The sequence below is a fragment of the Eutrema salsugineum genome, unplaced genomic scaffold, assembly GCF_000478725.1.
Source record: "Eutrema salsugineum unplaced genomic scaffold, Eutsalg1_0 scaffold_16, whole genome shotgun sequence".
Taxonomy (NCBI): Eukaryota; Viridiplantae; Streptophyta; class Magnoliopsida; order Brassicales; family Brassicaceae; genus Eutrema; species Eutrema salsugineum.
In genome coordinates this window covers 4,158,902-4,171,197 of record NW_006256858.1, presented here as the reverse complement: position 1 = coordinate 4,171,197, position 12,296 = coordinate 4,158,902, and the positions used below count along the sequence as shown (strand labels likewise).

The 12,296-nt window shown below is 34.5% G+C and overlaps 4 protein-coding genes across 5 annotated transcripts; 3 read left to right on the top strand and 1 right to left on the bottom strand.

Moving 5' to 3' along the window:
• Positions 1 to 329: 329 nt before the first annotated feature.
• LOC18020964 (aldose 1-epimerase) lies at positions 330 to 2,522 on the top strand. The gene is made up of 5 exons (XM_006404276.2): positions 330 to 579; positions 691 to 740; positions 1,010 to 1,133; positions 1,250 to 1,348; positions 1,630 to 2,522. Exons 1-5 carry the CDS (start codon positions 420 to 422, stop codon positions 2,247 to 2,249), a joined length of 1,053 nt encoding a protein of 350 aa, XP_006404339.1. The 5' UTR covers positions 330 to 419; the 3' UTR covers positions 2,250 to 2,522.
• A 550-nt stretch (positions 2,523 to 3,072) lies between these two features.
• LOC18020963 (IAA-leucine resistant 2) lies at positions 3,073 to 4,383 on the top strand. Its single transcript, XM_024157857.1, has 2 exons — positions 3,073 to 3,726; positions 3,817 to 4,383. Exons 1-2 carry the CDS (start codon positions 3,073 to 3,075, stop codon positions 4,381 to 4,383), a joined length of 1,221 nt encoding a protein of 406 aa, XP_024013625.1.
• A 715-nt stretch (positions 4,384 to 5,098) lies between these two features.
• Positions 5,099 to 5,690, top strand: LOC18020962 (EMBRYO SURROUNDING FACTOR 1-like protein 10). Its single transcript, XM_006404273.2, has 2 exons — positions 5,099 to 5,223; positions 5,354 to 5,690. Exons 1-2 carry the CDS (start codon positions 5,160 to 5,162, stop codon positions 5,527 to 5,529), a joined length of 240 nt encoding a protein of 79 aa, XP_006404336.1. The 5' UTR covers positions 5,099 to 5,159; the 3' UTR covers positions 5,530 to 5,690.
• Positions 5,691 to 6,361: 671 nt separating this feature from the next.
• On the bottom strand, positions 6,362 to 8,566 carry LOC18020961 (vacuolar protein sorting-associated protein 29). Of its 2 annotated transcripts, XM_024158017.1 has the most exons (4): positions 8,412 to 8,566; positions 8,133 to 8,332; positions 7,355 to 7,492; positions 6,362 to 6,842 (listed from the first exon to the last, which is right to left on the bottom strand). In XM_024158017.1, exons 2-4 carry the CDS (start codon positions 8,262 to 8,264, stop codon positions 6,540 to 6,542), a joined length of 573 nt encoding a protein of 190 aa, XP_024013785.1. In that variant the 5' UTR covers positions 8,265 to 8,332; positions 8,412 to 8,566; the 3' UTR covers positions 6,362 to 6,539. The 2 variants fall into 2 exon arrangements, with proteins under 2 accessions (XP_024013785.1, XP_006404335.1); XM_006404272.2 differs by having other exon boundaries at positions 8,133 to 8,534.
• Between the last annotated feature and the right edge of the window lie 3,730 nt (positions 8,567 to 12,296).

Here is a 12,296-nt window from a genome sequence, read left to right as displayed (position 1 = left end):
AGGCTAATTCTTGAAACTTAAGATATTTACTAATTTGGCTTAAGGATGTTTTGTGAATTAATAGGCTTCCCAAGAAACACAATTGTTAGTTTTGAATATATAATTGAGAAATAAAGTTTAACAAGGAATTATGGAAAGAACAAAAAATCCTACTATAAATTTTAGAAATAATATTCAAAAGTCAATCAAGCTAAAATATCTTCTAAAATCGAAATTACAAACACAAAAATTGAAAAGTCTCGGATAATAGTAAGAGATCTCGTCTCTCTAATCTACATTAATATAAATAGGATAAAGGATACAAACACATTCACACAGAACAAGAAAAAAGAAAAAAAAATCCAAACTTTCTCTCTCTCTCCCTCTCTTTCCATTTCTCTCTCTCATTACTCATCAATTTTAATTGATCTGAAAAAACAATGGCCAAGAGATTGATGTTGGTGTTATTGTTGTTATGTTGTGTTACTTACAGTCTATGTGAAGAGATCCAAACCTATAAGCTAACCAGAGGAAACTTGTCTGTTACCTTCACTAACTATGGTGCTGTCATGACCTCTCTTCTTCTCCCCGACAGACATGGTCTCTCTTTCTCTCTCCTTCTCTTTCTCTCTCTTTCTCTCTCTCTCTCTCTTCCCATTTTCTGTTTTAGATCTGATCTTTTTTATTGTCTATTGTTCTGATGTGATTCAGGAAAGCAAGACGATGTTGTTCTCGGATTCGATACTGTCGATGGTTACAAGGTAATTTTTGATTTTCAATTTTCTACCTTTTTAATTTTGAATTTGTATTTCATTCAATCAAATTTTGTTTTTTGTCAAAAAAATTTTTGTTTGGATCATAAGCACTATATTTTCGGCTGAAAAGTATCTCCTTTATGATCGTCACGTTGTCCAATATCCACTTATTAACAGACATAAGTCTCACCACTCACGTGACGTTAGACGTTAAATCATATTATATTAAGAAAAAATTAGTTTTAATTTTCGTTGCTTTGGACCTTTTTATGTAGAATGACACAACTTATTTTGGAGCAATTGTGGGAAGAGTGGCTAATAGAATTGGAGGTGCTGAGTTCGAATTGAATGGCCAAATGTACAAAACCGATCCCAACGAAGGCCATAACACTCTCCATGGTACTTTTTATTTACCACCTAACTTTTTCATAATTCTTCGAATTATTTCATTTATTTGGAATTTTCCTTATAGTCAGATTTATTTTAAAATATTAATTTTTAATTTGTTAACTCAGGTGGTGCAAAGGGATTCAGCGATGTGATTTGGTCAGTCGAAAACTACGTTCCCACTAGCCACATTACTTTCAAATACGATAGCTTCGACGGTGAAGAAGGTAAATAATACTAACATATTTACCATACTTTATTTCTCTAATACTAATAGATCGTATTATCATTTATTGAGTTTTAAGGCGAAATTAAAATATTGAGAAAATGAATACTAACTCTAATTCATAGTATGTATTTGGTTTTTCTTCTAAACTTACAACAACCACACATATTTTATTTGTCAGAAACATCAAATTTCTTAAACTTTGGGGCTTTTTAAATGAAGATTTATTATTTTTCATTTAGTCATTTTTTTTAAAATTAATGTAATTTATTAATTCGACAGGTTTCCCCGGAAACGTGACAGTGAAAGTGACGTACATGTTAATCGGAGAAAACAAACTCGCCGTGAAAATGGAGGCAAAGCCAATCAACAAACCAACACCGATCAACTTAGCCCTCCACACATACTGGAACCTCCACAGCCACAACTCCGGCGACATCCTCTCCCACAAAATCCAGCTTCTCGCCGGAAAAATCACCCCCGTCGACAAAAAACTCATCCCGACCGGCGAAATCACCGCGATCGAAGGAACACCATACGATTTCCTCGAGCCACGCGAGATCGGAAGCCGAATCGACGAATTACCCGGCGGCTACGACATCAATTACGTGATCGACGGAATCGCCGGGAAACATCTGAGGAAAACGGCGATTGTTTCGGAGGAATCCACCGGGAGGAAGATGGAGCTGTGGAGTAACCAGCCCGGAGTTCAGTTTTACACGAGTAATTTGCTGACACGTGTCGCCGGAAAAGAAAGAGCGGTTTACAAGAAACACGCGGGGTTGTGTCTGGAGACGCAAGGGTTCCCGGATTCGGTGAACCACAATAATTTCCCGTCGCAGATTGTGAATCCTGGAGAGAGCTATTTGCATGTTATGCTCTTCAGGTTCACTGCTCATTGATTTTACTGGGTCGGGTTTTTAGTGTTTTTTTGGGTAGATTGCTCTCATCGGGTCGGGTCGGGTCAGGTCAGGTTTTTGGAAGTTTACTTTGTTGTTTTTCGATGATCATTTTAATAATTTGGGGCTCGTCACTAAGTTTTAGTTAATTTCGAGGGCTCGATTTTATTATGTGGAGGACTTTCTCTCTCTCGTACATGAATAATTCGCCATATCATTGTAATAAGATTTGTACTTTCATTTTATCCGTCCATTTGACATTATTTTCAAATTTTATTTTTGAGGAAATTTGATTTTTAAAAAGGGAGATTTGATTTTGGAAACTACACCAATTTTCAAATTCTTTGAAAACTACAATTTTTCTACAATATCACCATTGGATGAATGCCTATTAGGTTAGGCTCACTTCCCATTGATGCCATGTTAGTTTTGATGTTATCAACAAACAATAAAAAGACATATATAGTTCAAAGTAAATAATTAAGAACCAGAAATTGATAAATAAAAATTATTATAACTTGTGTCTTTGTGATTAGTGATTTTTTTTTTGTTTTCGTTGTTTTGTTTTTCAAAAGCAATCAGTGTAAATTTCAAAGTACAATAAAATACCGTGCAACGTGAAGCAGATTCTAGTGGCAATAAAAAAATCGATTTATATAGCAAATTATATTTTGTGAAATTTTAACAAACAAAGAGGGTATAAATGACGCCATAAAGCACTGGATTCGGTCAAAATACATTGGAGACGTTTCATTTGCTCTTCAACAAACTCTCTGTTCCCAATATAAAGCCCTCACGCCCCTCCCCTAGTCCCTAGACTCTCGATATGTCCAAGAGAAAGATTTACGAAGTCTCATCTTCCAAAGACTCTGAGATGGAGAAATCGTTCCTCAAAGAATCTGGATTAATGGCGTCCCAAAGACTTGACACTGACAAAGACTTACTCAAGGCAAGCTCCTTTCTCAGCCTCTACAATGGAGGACCTATCGTGCACCCGACACAGGGCAGGTTATCTCAATACAGCCCGTCCTGTCACATGATGGACTATATTGTCCACGCTATGAACAGGTCACTATGCAATAACTTCTACTTCAAGCGAGCCAACCCTAACTACCATCCTTACATTCTCCGCCTTTACTTCGGTGTACTCTTCTGGATCCAGTGTCTACGAGCTGGAAACGACGTGAACGCCCTCTCTCACAAACAACATCAGTTCCTGAACCGCTTCTTAGACAACCATCCCCCGGAGAGCCTCCCCGTTCCCAACCCTCTCCTCGCACTGTTTACAACGCTAGGGAAAGTATACCCTAGCGTGCCTGTCAAGCCAGGACCCGCTCGACGTGAACATTTCATGAGAAGAGATCTCGTTGAAATGCACATCTTGCCAAATATTCCTGGCATCTTCGCTCTTCTTGAAGACCTAAACCGTCTCTTCACGCAAGACCCTCCGGTTTATCCAAAACTAGGCAAGCACATCCCAGTTAAGGAAGACACTGTCTCTACCTTTGGCTATCATACTTTTGGCCTTGACGATGATGATCAATGGTTTCTCGTTTCTCCCGGCTTGCAGTATAAATGTGAGGCGGACCAGAGTTTAAACGAAGCATTCGCTGAACGCTATCCTAGTTTTGACTTCGTCCCCACTGCCGCTACCGATAAGCTGACCAGTATCTCCTCTTTCCTCCACATGAAACGAAGCGTGGCTTGGTTTAACCAAGTCAAAGAAGTTGCCATCTCCGCTGCCTCATACTTTGATGGGTCATGCACTCTTTCTGACTGTTCCCCTCACGGCACGGCTGCTAACCAAGTCGTGGTTTGTCTCACTAATCCGAAACACCCTCCGGAAACTCCGAGATGCTCTGCTGACGAGCGGTCTCTCTATGAATTCGGCTACAGGCTGAAAAGCACTGCTCACAACCTCCCTCCTCTCACACAAGCTGCTGCCGCCTACTCTCAGACACATATCAGGATGTTCTCCAACCATCCCTGCCTCGCAAGTTTCGGTTCAAAGACAGCCAACAATGGCCCCTTCTGGAACATCAGGCCGATCGGCTCCAGCGTCACCGACGAATCCTCCTTCTACTCCATCCCGATGATGGTGAACCGTGCGATGAAGACGAAACGCCCATCCATGTAGGAGTCATCTACGAAACATCCTTTCTTCTTTTGTTTCTTGTAGCTCAAGAAATTAGAAAAGCAGAACAAAAGATGGTTCCATTCCGATCTTTTTTTGTTACCAGAAGAGTTGGTTTTGGAGGTCTTATTGAAATCGATCTAGTCAACTTTAACCTCTCCATCAATGGACTATATTCAGAAAGAGAATCCATCTTCATATCAAATTTTATGACTGTGCATGTTGTTTGTGCAGGTTTAGTCTCATTTCTTCTCATAGGTAAAACTGACACTTAGAATAAATCCACACAAGCTGATGTCTAAACAAACATCATTCAAGCTAACATATATGTAATCCAAAATATATATATATATATATATATATCATCCGTAACATAGACACAACTATGTTTCCCATTTGCAATAAACGGTATAATATGTGAAACAATATACAAAACCAAAATATTCTGATAAAGACACCATCATCCAAAACATTTTGTTAATTGTGTTACTTGTGTATATAGATTAAATTTATGACATACTGTACATTTAATTTCTCCAAAGAATATTGTAATTTGTTTGACTGATTCTTTTCATACAAAACTGTTTGTGCGGAATAAGAATGAATTACGACTAGTCAAACAAATCTAACAGATTTTTATGGATCACAATAGAGGCATGCACTAAAAATTTCATTTTATCTATATAAATCCCTACTCTTTTCAAAAATTTCTACCATTAAAAAAAAACATAAAACAAAAAAAAACGTTTAAATTACAAAAAGAAAAAAAAAATACAATAATGTCAACATCACATATCGCTATCCTTTGTATCATCGTGATCTCCCATTTTCCTCTACATGAGAGTATGTACATATGAAATTATGAAATATAGATACATTTTTGTTTCATCATTTATCATCATCAACGTTGCAATCACATAATCTTCCTCTTTTATAATTATTTTTCTTTAACGGTTTTGTTGTTCGTTTATAGGTGCGGACCCACCCACAGGGAGTCTTGATCCATCATTTTGCTTACCACTAAATTGCGCCCTTAACAGAGGAGGCCGATGTTCTTGCTGTAGCGGAATGCCTAAGAAATGTTATGCTACAAACCAAGAATGTGCGGCTGCCTGCAAGCGTCCACCTCCACCTTCTAAAAGGTCTTAAAGAAACCTGAAGATCACTAATATATAATAGATTATATCCCTAATATTTACCTATGATTTCTCATATAATAGAATAATACAAATTGATGGACACATACAGTTATGTTTACAATAATTGTGTATGTTATAAATAAAAAGTCTATAATGAAAGTCTATGTAATGCACACCAATAAACCCTTTTTCTCTTGTTTTTGCTATTCATTTTTTGAAATTGATCTATTCAATAATTAATCATACATTTTTTTAAAATGTGAAATTCATTAAACAAAAAAAAAGTTTACATGAGCTAGGGAATGATTTCTTCAACCGATTGAATCTACATACATGCCAAACTAGTGCCCGGATCGGGTCAAACTTCCGAAAGAATTTGTTTTCTCTTTAAAGATATTCGATTACTCCCTTGAATTGTTTCATGTCTAGCTGAATAATCTCAGAGTCAACAAGATCAGACATATGGGTTCCTCCTTTTCCGGTTTTTAGGTTCTAAATTTTGTATTGGGTATGTATATATACATAGTGGCTTGATCCTAATCAGAAAGTTGCAATGCTCAAGAGAACAATGTATTACAGTTTACCAAAAGCTTTGTAGCTTAGTATTATTTTATGTGAATATTGAGTTTACTTTAGGATCAAGAGGGATATATTCTCCATAATCCCAAGAACATGATTTTGGACTCGTTTTAGACTTTTCGTGAATTTAGCTACTATGGGAATGGACGATTGATTTGAATATCATCTGTAATGAGAAGGTTAATACTGACTTTAAATCGGCGTGTAAAGAATAAATGTCGGACTCTACCTTAAAGACAAAAACAGCCTCAAATAGAATTTTATCTGTACACACTTGAACCAAAGTCTATAAACTTCAAGAGACTTGCAAAACATTGTTCTCAGTGGTCAAACTCCCAAATCTTTAAAGATTATTTTCACAAGAAAGCTACAGAAAGTTCCAAATTTCAATTGTGATTTCCAGACGAAAACATAAAACGGGTTCAGGTTGTTAAATACGCACTAAGGAGCAGAGTTGGAAGTGGATGTCTTCTTGAAATCGATCTTGTCGACTTTAACCTCTCCATCGATGAGCTCATAGACATAGACCACAACTCGAAGACCATCGATATCCATAAGAACAAAGCTCGGGTTAACCTCTTGGTTTATGCTGCTATAAGCTCCGGTTGCAGAGCCCGGGTTTATCACGACTCCTCCCTCGTGTTTGTAGGCTGTGAACTGGTGGGTATGGCCTGTTACAAGTATGTCCACGTCGAGTTGTCTTTGAAGCATGGCTAGTGAATCTAAATCACCCCATGGAATCACCTGTACAAACAAATAGAGAGGCTCGTTTCAATATCACTACAAATAGCCAACACACACAAATTCTTTAACTTAAGTAACCATGGCTTCGTAAGGAACATAGATGCCAGAAAATCAAGTTTCATGACCCTAGACGCAGGTAAAGAGAAGAACAACGCCAAAGAAGGCATTTCCTTCATAGTTTAGTGTAAAACATTAACATAGAAAATCAAAAATGCTGAAACTTTTTCAAATCCTAGACTTTCCCCGTTTACTATTCTCCATCACAGTTCTTTATCATAACTAGAACGGTAAGTGCAAATAGCTATAAGCGAGCAAACTTTTAAACTCATTGGTTCAGGACACACGCCAACAAGGCAGTGAGGTAAAGGCAAGCAAATTGAGTTTTCATAGTCCGGATATTACAATAAACAGATGCTGTATGATATGAGGGATTTATCATATGCTGAAAGTGCTAATGTCTAACTCGTATAGTAAGCTCATCAGGAAATGCGCAAGAGAACAAAAAACTGAACCTGGTGGCCGTGGCACAGTCCCAGCTTGAATTGCCCGATAGTCAAGGTTTTGTTCTCAGGGTATCGTGCATCTTCGTCAAACTCCCCTCGAACTATATGCAAATCAGGGCAGATAGTCTTCAAGTAGTCATGTATTTCCTATAAAAACAGATAAAAGATGCTAAGCTTAACCACACAAAAAAACATGAACCAGAAATGACTTCACAGCATAAGGACAACTCAAGTAAGTTAACAATAGGAAATGTCACCAACTAAACGCCTCGCAAGCTTATAAACACATCTCCCAACTAAAAGAACATCATCAAATTCTCATAAATGACCATCCATGCTGAGTTTTTATCACTTTGCAATTCCATCGTCACAAACAAATCTAATCGAAAACGGTAATGGAAATCTTCTTCCCACGACTCTCTCACACTACCAAGTAAGAATTAAACTCTACACGATCTAGCAGATACAGAACAAGCTCCGAGCATATCACATGAAATGAGCATTCACCATTATCCTCTTTTCCATTTTCCGGTACTTCTCACACAACCAAGTAAGTAAGTAACTCTGAACAACCCGATACAGGATAAAACTGAAGTAGACTCATCACAAAAAAAAAAAAAAACCACCATATTAAGTTTGATTAGAGTCTGTTCTCGCTCTGAATCCTCTTTTCTTCCTCATATCAGAGTATCAGACAGATTGATCCGGAAAAGACAACCACGGAACAAAATAAAGCAAAAAATAGAGGTGGAAATATACAAAATTTAAGAAGAAAAAAAACCCCTACTTTGATGCAGAGATTTCCAGTGCAGATGATGTGTTGAATCTTCCCAGGGACAAGCATCGATTTGAACTTTGGGGGTAAATCAGCCGCTCTATGGGGTACATGGAGATCCCCCAATGCCAATACCAGCACCATTTCAAACTTTCTCGAGAAAAAAAAAACCCCCTTCACCCGATTGAAATCTGGACGAAGGTGATGATCCCCTAAAGTTGATAAAAGCGCGACTTAAGAAGAACGAGCTTCCCAGATCAGATGCTCTAAGAAAATCTCGATTGAAATTACCAGATGGATTTTTGTGTTAGGTTCGTGGGAATCTCAGAGATCGCCCATGGAAGATCCTTTCGCTTTCTTCCTCTTCTCAGAGATCGCTCCTCTCGTGTTTGTTTGACTTCGTTCTCAGAAAATGGGGAAACTAAAACTGAACTAAACGACGTCGTAGATTTCGTTTGACATTAACCGGTTTCTTAATATCGGTATAAGAAACTGAAGAACCGAATCATATATAGGAGTACATGACATAGACAATTAGACATGGTTAAGGGATGCGTTAATAGTTTTTTGGGTTACTTCGAGTCAAATTAAGAAGATCAAAACAAAGAACAAAACTTATGTACTTCTTTTAAATGAGTAGCTGCTCTATTTGATGAAAAATTATCTAATAGACTAACTTTTGGCTCATGCACTTCTAGACCACATAGCCACAAACCAAATGCAATCTATAATTTTTTGACGAGACGGTCTAGGATTTTGATTAATAACCATACATGATTGATTGCATATAGGTAAAACAATCCAATGATGTAAGTTTCTTTAACATAATTGTTAAGTTTTGCCATTTCAACAACAACAAGAAACCAAAAATAAATTCTATAATTTCTCAGTTTAAGTAAAAAATTTTGCTCATATCTTGTACCCAGTAAATCTTTCGATTCAAAAGACACTGCATCTTCCAGAGTAATAGATGGAGGCAGTGGAGTAACTGCCTGATCTGCACCAACAACCGGCTTTAACTGAAATACATGAAAATACAAGATGAATGCGAAAATCCTTTGGAAGGTTAAGGCGATATGCAACTTTCCTAATTCGTTCCAAAACTTTATATGGATAATAGTAACGAGCAGCCAATTTTTGGCATATTTTGCTAATTATTGAGATCTGTCTATATGGCTGTAGTTTCAGAAACACTCTAAATCTCTTATGTTCTTATTAGCATTATTCTTCATCATTTTCTGAGCTCTCAACAACTGCTGTTTAACCTTTTCTAACAACATACATCTCTTGTTGAAGCATCCTTTCTAACTCAGCATTGTTTGTGGAACCTTGTTCATATGCTAACAGTGATGGAGGATTTCGACCATACACCAGTTTAAATGGTGTGCATTGAGTCACTGTATAAAACAAAAAGTTGTATCATAATTCAGCTCATGACAGATATTTAGCCACACCTTTGATTGTTAAAAAGTAAAGCACCTCAAATATATCTCCAAACATCTGTTCAACACTTCTGTTGGCCCATCAGATTGAGGGTGAAATGCTATGCGGAACTGCAACTCAGTTCCCGAAGCGTTCAATCATGACTTCCAACAGTTGCTCAAGTTGATGTTGTCTTTGTCAAAAGTTGATTGATTTTGGATATTCATGTAAATGAATCACCTCATAAAACTTATGTACATACTTTGTACATTGGAATGAGAAACTGAAGAACCAAATCAACACATATTAAACATACATGGTTTAGTGCTGCGTTAAAACCTTTTAGATTACTTCTAGTCGAAGAGAATTATGTAGTTCTTAAATTCAATAGCATATCTAATAAACTATTAAAAGTTTTGGCTCATGCACGTCTAAACCACATTTGTAACATTAACGATCAAAGCTTATTAATGACCATGATGATTCCAATGTGGACTTTTTCTTGCGGATTGGATTTGTAAGCTTCAAGAAAAGCATTGAGTCCTAAAATTAGAATCTAGTGCAATTAAACTATTGATTTGAACTTTTTTTGTTTTATCAAATAGTAGAACATATATTCTTGAATGTCTGAAGAATCCAACTTTATGGATGCAGAATCATATATATTATAAGTAAAGTAAAATTTTGAGTTAAAGCTCTCTGATTCAATCTTAGGATGGCTAATTACCCTTTACCCCTCCTTATATTTTTAAAAATTAAATTTAATAAAAAAATATATTAAAAATCGTAAATTAATTAAAAATTATTTAAAATCATAAATTAAATACAAATATTAAAAATCGTAAATTACTAAAAAATTGTTAAAAATCTAAATTTAATAAAAAAACATTTAAATTTAATAAAATTTATTAAAAATCGAAATTTAATCAAAACATATTTCAAATAGAAAATAACAAAAATTTAAAAATTGGAAGTTAATCAAAAAAACATTTAAAATCATATCATATATCATATATATTATAAGCAAAGTAAAATTTTGAGTTCAAGCTCTCTCATTTAATCTCAGGATGGCTAATTACCATTTATCCCTCTTTATATTTTTTAAAATTAAATTTAATAAAAAATTTAATAAAAATTTTAAATTAATTAAAAATTATCAAAAATCGTAAATTAAATAAAAATATTAAAAATCGTAAATTAATGAAAAAATTGTTGAAAATCGAAATTTATTAAAAAAAACATTTAAATTTAATAAAAATTATTAAAAATCGAAATTTAATCAAAAAATATTTCAAATAGAAAATAACGAAAAATTAAAAATTGGAATTTAATCAAAAAAACATTTAAAATCATATCATATATAATATATGCGAAGTAAATTTTTCGCTATAAGGTCTCTCATTCAATCTAGGTAACTAATTCCCCTTTATTCATTAATAAAATATTTTTAAATATCCTTAATTAATTAATTAATTTTCGTAGTTTGTATAACAATTTTGCTGCCACTTTTAGTTATTTTGATAATATTAAGATAATTTCAATCGGATTATCTGTTGAGCGAGATTATCTGGAAAAAAATGTACATGTGATATGGGAAATCCTAGCTTAAGTTGAGAGCTATATATAAATATATATATTACTTTTTAAAATGTATCTTAAGCTCAATTGTGGTTTGGTTTCTACATTGGTCGGCTTTTCGTTGTTTTGTTTACCGTCTTTATTTTTTTGTAAATCAATTTTCGATTTTTTCTATTGTTTTTTTCCGTTTTTCAATACCAGTAGTAGTGTTCATAGATTATATTTTGTTGTTTTGTGTTGTCAGTTATTCTTCCTTACTTAACGTGATTAAAACCATATCAACATATCATAAATCATCTTTATTGTCTAATGAACAGGTTTTAAGTCTTTTGTTTTTTTGTTTGTTATAAATATGGCTTTCTGAATTCTGTTTATTTTTGGAATAATGTAAGAGAGGCCAAAAACTCTAGCAGGACGCAGAGGAAAAACAGAAAAAGGGAAAAAGGGAAAAACGAAGTAGAAAAAGAAGAGAAAAAGATAAATTGAAACATATAGAAGAACATAGAGTTGACGAAAACGTAAAAAAAATGAGGAAAAAATGAACAAAAAGTCCTAGACCATGAACAATAAGATCAAGATGGGTAACAGAAAATAGTGAAGAAGAAAAATGATAAGGAGATGAAGAACTCAAAGTTGAAGAAGAAAACTGAAAGAAAAAGAAGAACAAAAATAGTAGATGAAGAAAATAAAGTATAAGAAGATGAAAAAGAAAATAAAAATAAGAAAGTAAAGATGCGAAAAAGACAAACGAAAATTAGAAAGAAAAAAAAGTTTGGATAAGACAAAAATGACCAAGAAGAAGTAAAAAGCAGAAGATAAAAACGGCTAATAAAAACAAAAGAAGAATAGTAGAAGATGTTGAAGAATAAGAAATTAGAGAATACAAAGACAATAAAAATAAAACAAAGAAGAAGGGGCAGACAAATAAAACAAAAAAAATCAACAGAAAAGCGAAGAAAAAACCGAATGAAAAAAAATCAAGAAGTCAAAGAAGATGAATACAATACATAAGAAGAAATAGTCAAAAACAATGAAAGATAAGAAGGATCAAACAAAGAATAGAAAAGCTAAAAAATAAAGAAAAAGGAGAAGAATAAGAAAACAACGATAATATGAACAAAAAATAATACATTGAACAAGTAAGATAAAAAAAATAGTCGGATAGGTCGAAGACCG

Excerpts from the sequence above, each read along its gene's own strand:
- LOC18020964 (XM_006404276.2), top strand. The coding sequence starts at position 420 with ATGGCCAAGAGATTGATGTTGGTGTTATTGTTGTTATGTTGTGTTACT. Across the intron at positions 741-1,009 it reads ATACTGTCGATGGTTACAAG|AATGACACAACTTATTTTGG; the intron begins GTAATTTTTGAT and ends CTTTTTATGTAG. Across the intron at positions 1,349-1,629 it reads TAGCTTCGACGGTGAAGAAG|GTTTCCCCGGAAACGTGACA; the intron begins GTAAATAATACT and ends TTAATTCGACAG.
- LOC18020963 (XM_024157857.1), top strand. The coding sequence starts at position 3,073 with ATGTCCAAGAGAAAGATTTACGAAGTCTCATCTTCCAAAGACTCTGAG. Across the intron at positions 3,727-3,816 it reads AACTAGGCAAGCACATCCCA|TATAAATGTGAGGCGGACCA; the intron begins GTTAAGGAAGAC and ends CCCGGCTTGCAG.
- LOC18020962 (XM_006404273.2), top strand. The coding sequence starts at position 5,160 with ATGTCAACATCACATATCGCTATCCTTTGTATCATCGTGATCTCCCAT. Across the intron at positions 5,224-5,353 it reads CCATTTTCCTCTACATGAGA|GTGCGGACCCACCCACAGGG; the intron begins GTATGTACATAT and ends GTTCGTTTATAG.
- LOC18020961 (XM_024158017.1), bottom strand. The coding sequence starts at position 8,264 with ATGGTGCTGGTATTGGCATTGGGGGATCTCCATGTACCCCATAGAGCG. Across the intron at positions 7,493-8,132 it reads CTGGAAATCTCTGCATCAAA|GAAATACATGACTACTTGAA; the intron begins GTAGGGGTTTTT and ends CTGTTTTTATAG. Across the intron at positions 6,843-7,354 it reads GACTGTGCCACGGCCACCAG|GTGATTCCATGGGGTGATTT; the intron begins GTTCAGTTTTTT and ends TTGTTTGTACAG.